The 8078-nt window shown below is 39.8% G+C and overlaps 1 protein-coding gene across 1 annotated transcript; it reads left to right on the top strand.

Moving 5' to 3' along the window:
- The first annotated feature begins 216 nt into the window (after nt 1-216).
- Nucleotides 217-8078, top strand: arid5a (AT-rich interactive domain 5A). The gene is made up of 7 exons (XM_020657159.3): nt 217-271; nt 1325-1398; nt 3534-3702; nt 3793-3845; nt 5317-5414; nt 5495-5654; nt 5740-8078. The coding sequence occupies exons 1-7, from the start codon at nt 268-270 to the stop codon at nt 6952-6954; spliced, it is 1773 nt and encodes a 590-aa protein (XP_020512815.2). The 5' UTR covers nt 217-267; the 3' UTR covers nt 6955-8078.

Here is an 8078-nt window from a genome sequence, read left to right on the forward strand (position 1 = left end):
CTGAACAATACTTTGATCAAACATTAAGCTGTTTTCTGTATGAAATAAAGAAGATGAAACAGAGAACAGCCAATGTGACACTGGAGTGCCAAAAACAAAAATAAGACACTCAGTTTCCCAGACTCAATTGCTGCAGAGCGACCAGTCAACCAATGAAACTGCTCTGTGGAGAGGACTTCCTGTTTGGTGGTGTGAAGTTTGAGGGCGCTACATGAACTACTGTCACAAAACAGTGTGAGACCAGAGACTGGAGGACAACTTCTGGACATGGGTGAGAAATGTTTTTTTATCTTTCATGAAACAAGATGCTTTTTTTACATAGAGTATCATTCACTAAATACTGCAGGGTAAAAACTGTGTTCAGTTATTTTAAACCTAATTGGTATTGACACTTCATAACCTTGATTTTACAAAAAAATAAAATCTGTACCTCTGCAAACATTTATATGAATATTATGTGAAAACAGTTTTTTTAATAGAGATATTTCACATATAGAAATATTTTATTAATAAATGATTCAAAGTGTAGTTAAGTAAGGTAATCTCACAATATTTGAGACCATTCTGGTACAAACAGAACAGCTTATGTGGCATAGAAAGAAAGAAGAGCTTAAAGCACAACATCAGTTAAACGTCTTACAATATTCAAAATATGTCTTCAACTTGTGAAATGGAGAAGTTAGAGGCTACTAAAAGCAGAATCAAAGGTTCAAGCCACAGCACAGGAAACAAGTGATCTCAAAAGAGAGGCATATTGGTTTCTCGCACAAATGAGATCACTGTGGGTGCTGGGCTGATACTGTGAAGACTCACAGTTCCTTCTCAGAATCATTATTCTTTCTCAGGACTGTTTTTTTCCTCAACGTAAAATGTGTTAACTATGCCTTAAATATTGATGATATAAGAGTAATATGCAAGTTTTATGTCTTGCTTTTTTTCTCACCTCAGAACAGGGAATACCACTTTGTTATCTTTACCCGGCAGTTTATTTCTTCAGACTGTCTCAGCCTTTCCAAACACCGTTGTTTATGTGTAACAAGATCACACACTGAAGCACACAAGCGGGTTTATTTTTGAGGAGGAAGTGGTTTTGCAACTTGTGGTTTAATATCAGACTCAGTTGAGAAAAATGTCCTTCAGATTTTTTTCAAACTAATCTTAGAATAATAACTATTACGCAAACTTTTTTTTGGAAAGATATATCTTAATCTGTTAATTACTTGATTTCTGCTGTAGTTTCAGTATTTTCTAATGTTACTTTCCTTGACTGAGGTTATCTGAATGAACTCTTTAGCCGTAAAATGTTGTTTTCTTGCTTTGGTAGAAGCTCCAGAGGACCTGAGTGAGACATCTGAACAAACAGCAGCCAGTGATGAAGAGCAGGGGACAGAAAACAAGGTACTAACCTCAGTCTGTGCTGATGAAATGTCGGTTACAGGCTTTGCAATCTTCATCAGTTACTGTTAATCTGTGACTTCAGACATGACTCCTCAAAGTGAGTTCTGCCTTGCCTTTTCATTTCCCTTTTTTGTGAATTTGAGGCAAAGCTGAAATTTCTAAAGTGCTGATTGTGTGTGTACATTTGTTTCATCTTGATGGCTCATTATGAAATGAGTAAAAAGGAATAAGTGATTCTGCATCGTATTCTCAGAAGGCAGCAAAAGACGCACGCACATCCCAACACATAAAAAATGCCACAATATTTCATTGCACACATACGGAAACTGCAGATGGCCCTCACAGCCTCGGTTCTGGTAACTACAACGAGAGGTACAATATGAGAAAGTCAAATTAGCTCATCAAATTTCCAGGGCTGAAGATAGTTGAAAGCAGAGTGGTTTCTGTGGTGAGTCCCAGCCTGCTGATTACATCAATCCAACACGCTACTGACAATCATTGTGAGAGTCACATATCAACACTTTGACATTAACATCACCCACACAGATTTCCAAAAAATTTCATCTAGTGGAAATTGACTGAGTGTTCGACAATGATATTCGTTATCGGGTGTAGAGGGAGATGTGCAGAAACACGGGCAACCCTTTGAAGCTAAGCGTGCAGTCGTTTCCTGTTGGTAACCTCTGATGCATGAACCTGAACGTTTAATGAATCACATCTGAATGTAAAGATTCCTTCATGAATACCGGGGCTTTTTATGCAAAATTCCAAGTTAAATTCCACTTCTTTTTTTTGGACAAATTCACCATCCACCTGTTAGTTTTGAACACATTGATCTTGCCAATATCTGGTCTTGAATTACATATTAAGTGGTAAAATAAAAACAGAGTTCCTTTGTGTTAACTGGGAACACTTCACACAACGTGTGGATCTGCTGAACTGTGACTCAGTCGGGGCTATCTTGGTTAGAGGTCTGCACCTTCACTATTACTCATTGTAGAAGCCTATTTCTCGGAACCAGGAACCGCATAGAGGAACTTGATTCAATATGAAACCACCTTGAGTCGTTATGTTGTACAATGACTGCCACAGAAATAAAGCAGCTTTAACCGTGGTGATTCAAAATAACATATCGACACTGTCCATTGTGGTCTCTTTTGACATCAATTCTTTTGAAATTGATCGACACAGCAGAGATGTGAGACTTGACATTTAAATATTGGTAGTCAAATATACTGTAATCTCTGATTTCACTGCAAAAACAGAAGTGAGTAAACAGCCATTTCGAGCTAGTGTTCACACATCAGGATGAATATCATTACTGTGAAAAAATGGCATTCAAATAAAATACTGGAGCAAAAATTGAGGTTAAGTTGTTGACGGGTATCAGCAGAGTTTGTTGTAAAAAGATAACTTTAAAAAAATATTTTTGAAGCTTCCCCTTTAAAGATGATGGAAAAAAGTATTCTTAGATTACGATTACTTTTTTGTCTTAAATTGTCTTTGTTTGATACTTCTTGTAAGGAAATCTTTCACACTGATGGTTTAAATTCTGCAAGCCTCCACGGTTTCATTTCTGCTTTCTTGCAAACCACAAACAGTGACATTGTCAATTTCTGACACTTCACTTCTTGGTAGCCCTGGTTTAATACTTACCATGTAACTTCTGGGTATTTTAAAGCCCTCAAAGTGACTGACAAGTTCTGCAGAAAAACAGCAAACATGCTAGTTATTTTAAAGCACTACAAAGCAGCGTTTGAATTCAGATCTTCTCATCAATCAACACAGATACAGATTGTTTACTCCACTTTCTGCATGAAGTCCTTATTTTCTTTAAGTGATATTTGTGATACCAGCGTCAGACGACTCTAGACCAAAAACCCCACGTCTGCATCTTTCTCTCCAGACAGGATGTGAGGTTACCTTTTGAAAGTAGCGGTGAAGCCTAGTTTTCTGATTTTGCATTTCATTTCAACATTTACATCCTGATTTTGTTTCCTTTTCAAATACCTTCAACTGTAAAACCAGGGTGCAATGTCGGCAGACACTGTCTCATTTCCATGAAATTCTCAATTCTTGATGCAACAGAGATTTCCACCCCCCCCCCTCTAATGCATTTATTTTCTCCATGCTAGACCTCTTCCTCTGTCATTGAGATTCATGACTCTATGACTGAATGTGAGGAAGAAGTGAGGTCCAACTTAATGCCGACGGAGGAGAAGGTATTTGTAGTAAGTCTGCACAATTTCATGAAGGACAGAGCTACACCCATAGAGCGGATCCCACATCTGGGCTTTAAGCAGAGTGAGTTTTTAACACAGTTGTGTGGGCACAATATTTATAGGGAAGTTAAATGCAAATAATAACGTTTGAATATGTTTTCTCTCCTTCCAGTTAATCTTTGGAGGATCTACAAAGCTGTGGAGAAACTTGGGGGCTATGATGCAGTAAGATCAAGTTCTAGTTTTGATAGTGTTAAATGACTCATGAAACACAATCAAGTGTTATAGTAGTTCCTACCACAGTGACGCTTGTTGAAGCTGCCGAGCCCCTGATGTATAACCCCCCCTTCATGCTCTGTTGTCTTTGATGTTGACACCGTGAGAAAGCTCAGAAAACGGAACTCTTATTGAAATGGCACAAAACAGGACTGGTATTCTATCAGTTGAGGCCTTCCACATGAAAATCAGCAGGCATGGCACTGAAAGAGGAACCAGACAACTCCCTTCCACATTTCAGTCTGAGATTTTAAATAGTACATTCTAAAAGGAGTGCATTTCTGCTTTGACCTAAAGTGCTTTACAAATTCCACCCTAGTTGCCCTATTCAAATACAAACAACAAAAAGAAGATACCATGTCATATTTATCATGAGAATTAGATAATTTAAGGCGGAAGCAGAGCTTTCATTTTTCAACGTTTGTTGTTTGTTTGGAGTTCATGTGTAAAATGGCTTCATTGATACAAAAACAAACCTTCAGTAAAAATGAAACATATCAGACTGTCCATTCACTCAAATATAAACCCATCAGCAGAAAAAGACACTCTAGGGATTTAGTAAGAAGACAGTTAGAATCTGCTTGGGACGGTTGTAGGGAAGGATAGGTTAAAGTGACATACATGTCATTTACACAGGAGACTGTGTTGGAGTACCTTTTAAAACCAGAAGACAACGATATTGTTTAAAGAAGCAATATGTAACTCTGACACGTAGTGTTTAAAATGGGCACTGCAGTCCAAATTCAAGACATTGGAGAGAGCGGTCTTATCTGACCCTCCTCCCTGGAGTCGATGCACACATGGGTGCTTCCGTGTTAAAACAGCTCTGCGTCAGTCTCAAAACCGCTCAGCGTTCTAACCTCTCAAAAAGTATCTCCAATATTTATCCTTTTACCGTATTCCTGGTCATAGAGCTTATTAGAAAATTCAGAGGCTTTTTAGGTCGGGTAGAATCAGTTATATCTGAACCAGTTCTCTTGCCCGCTTCCATCACTCCAACACCTACTGGTTTGCCATTTGCCTGGCAAACTGAGGCAAGGCACCCCCACATGGGCGTCACAACGTCCATGTGGGGGTGCCTTGAAACTGCTTACCATCTCTGGCTAAAACAAACACAGACCATTCCAGATCAGAATTAAAGCTTAGAAGGAGGACGCACTGGCTGCTGCATTGTTGTCAGAGAAGCCATTACTTCAACATAGCATGTGTCCTTAATGTCTGATGATATAGTAAGGTCATCAATACAAATAGAACATTTCATGTTAACCACATATTAGAATGTATGAATTAAGATGCTTGAAATTGTCTTTAAGAGACTTAAAAAGGTAGTGTTCCTGTATTTGATGACCTGATGACCCAAAGCAACAATGACCAAAGTGCAGATACAAATGTACATTTGAAACACTGTGTTTCCCAACAGGTGACTGCTAGACGTCTTTGGAAGAAAGTGTACGATGAGCTGGGAGGAAGTCCAGGCAGCACCAGTGCTGCAACCTGCACACGCAGACATTATGAAAAGTGAGGATGATTCTTTTCCTAACCTGTCAATTCACTCTCTGAAAAACAGATTTATGACAAGAAATTTCTTTTTTCTTCAGGCTAGTGCTGCCCTTTGAAAGACACATGAAAGGAGAGGAGGATAAACCCTTGCCTCCCAGCAAACCACGGAAGCCATACAAGAGAAGTTCAGACGGCCAAGTCCACAAGGCCGAGAGGAAGAGGAAAAGGTGTCAGCTGGATAACCAGATGGATTCTGAGGTAACATAATATCTGTGAACATGTCTCAGAAAAGCTAGGTATAAGTGTACTATTTGTGTTAAATATCCCCTGTGTTATTTTATAGGTAGTGGCTCAGAGAAGTCCAGAAGCTGCCTGTCAAAGTGAAGCAGTGATGCATCCTCACCGGGCTCTCTGGACCTCAGATCAACACCATCCGGACAGCTCTCAGCCAAACAGATCAACCCCCAATCGTTGTACCACCGTCTACACTCGCCTTGTCCCGGTCCCCACATCCTGCCTCTGGTCTGCTCGTGTCCCATCCACTGCTGGGGAGGTCATCTCCCCTCTGGAGAAAAAGAAGCGAATGGCTCAGGCTAGTCTTAACGTGCCCCTGAGTCCTCAGAGCGAGGACAAGGAAAGGCCCTCCGTCATTCACTGCTCAGGCTCTCCATCCCGGGCTTCTTCCAGCCACAACTCCTCTGATGGCTCCCCGCTGCCTTTGTCCTCATCCTCTTCCCGCAGCCCCTCCCCTTATTCTGTTTCATCAGAGGACGGTCATGTGGGGAGTGAAGATAAACCTGCATCTTCCTCTGAACTGCCCCAAAAATGTTCCAGCTCTGTGAAAAATCCACCCAGTGGTGGTGAGGACAGCAAGACTTTTAGCTGTACTCCGATATCCAAAGACACAGCCAGACAGAATAAAGATTGTGCCAGCCCTCAATCTGTAGACCCTGTTAAAGTCGAGATTAAAGACTCAGCCTGGAGACCAATCCATAAAGGGAGCAACAAATATATCAGCCACCCCCCCTCCTCTTATGGTGTGATATCTGACTGGCCAACATCTAACTCTAGTTTTACCAAAGTAATTCCAAAATCCGTGCAGCTCCTGCGGCCTGCTCCTATTCATCCAGGTTATAAACTCCACCAGGGCAGGGTGATGCAACAGGGGGACTCTCTGACTTCTGCCAGGAAGCAGAACAACATAGCTCCTTGGACTTATCAAACAGAGAAGAGGGAAAAATCCAGGACAATGTTACAAAAAGTTCCCTCCACTCAGCAGAGTGCGTCTGCTTCTTCCACCAGTATGCCGATGTCACGTGTCCTATCGAGCTTTGAGAAATCTGGGCGAGACTCTCGGCACCAATCTCCTTTACACCCAGCCTTGTTGCCCACCAGAATGAGACTACCTCAATCTCAGTTTTTGTATCGCCATGTCCCAATGAGCCCTGCTCTCATTGGGTCTGCTGTTTACCCTTACTACCCCTCAGTCCCTCTCTTGAATCCCCATTTAGGATATACCCTGCCGGCCATGGGCCAAATTTATCATCACAAAATGTGATTCTTTTAAATTTCAACTCCTGACCTCTAAAGTTATCACTTGAAAAAAGTATATTTTTACTTTGAAGGAGGCAGCGTTGGAGCGTGTTTGCCTCATTTACAATTTCACTTAGTTATTTTGGTGAAGCCTTATTTGCATTTCAAACATGTATGCAACGTGTTACTATTAAGGGTCTGGGGCTTAATGCACAGCTCTGGGTCAGCAGGAAATCACTAACTGTAATTTCTGATGGAATTTGTTCAAGTTCTGCAACCGAATACAAACTGCACTGCACAGAGTTACAAACACAGCTGCAAGAGATTTTTCTACACACAAGTAAATCAATCAAATATTGTTTTTCTTTTTCTATGAATTATTTTATATAGTTTCTGTTGTTGTTTTTTAAATATTTATAAGTAACACTGAACAGATGAATGAAAATACAACATTACATTTCTCCATAAAACAAAACAACATACCACTAAGCCCCCCCGCCTCCATAGTTCCAGACCCTCCCAACACCACTTCACTCTTCAAAAATAAAAGTCAGTCGCTCAACTACTTTCAAATCAATGAACATTTGTTTACACACAGGTTTCATGCAAAGGTAAAAATGGAAAAGAAGAAATAATAATTGTAACAAAATATGGTAACAGTAATGTGTTGAACCACATTGCCTGTTCCTTCAATGCGTTATCAAATCCAAAACAACAACAGTATACACTGTGAGTTACACAGCGTGTTCCTGAGCATGTTGAGGACTATGTTTTATCTAGTTGTTTTTAAAGCTATTGTGAGAAACTTTATGTTTGTAATGATTTTGGCGACCCCTGTGGACAAAGCAGTACAGGACAGTACAAAACTAATACATGTTAAGATTTGTTATGAGAAATTCACAATAGATGGATTAAAAAACAACAAGTTACATTAAAATCACAGCTCGTACACAGTAAGCACACAAATTAGATCCCTGGTATTTAAAGCAGAGAACCTTCTAACAGTACTGTGTTGTAAAGTCTATTAAGCATAATGGTTCTGTATGAATAATGAATTGTGTATACTAAATATTTTTAAAGATATTGTATTATGTTCTCATTGTCATTTGCATGTATTCAGAAAATAAATAAATTAAATTGTCAAATCAC

Source organism: Labrus bergylta, chromosome 2 (genome assembly GCF_963930695.1).
Source record: "Labrus bergylta chromosome 2, fLabBer1.1, whole genome shotgun sequence".
In the NCBI taxonomy this organism is placed as follows: Eukaryota; Metazoa; Chordata; class Actinopteri; order Labriformes; family Labridae; genus Labrus; species Labrus bergylta.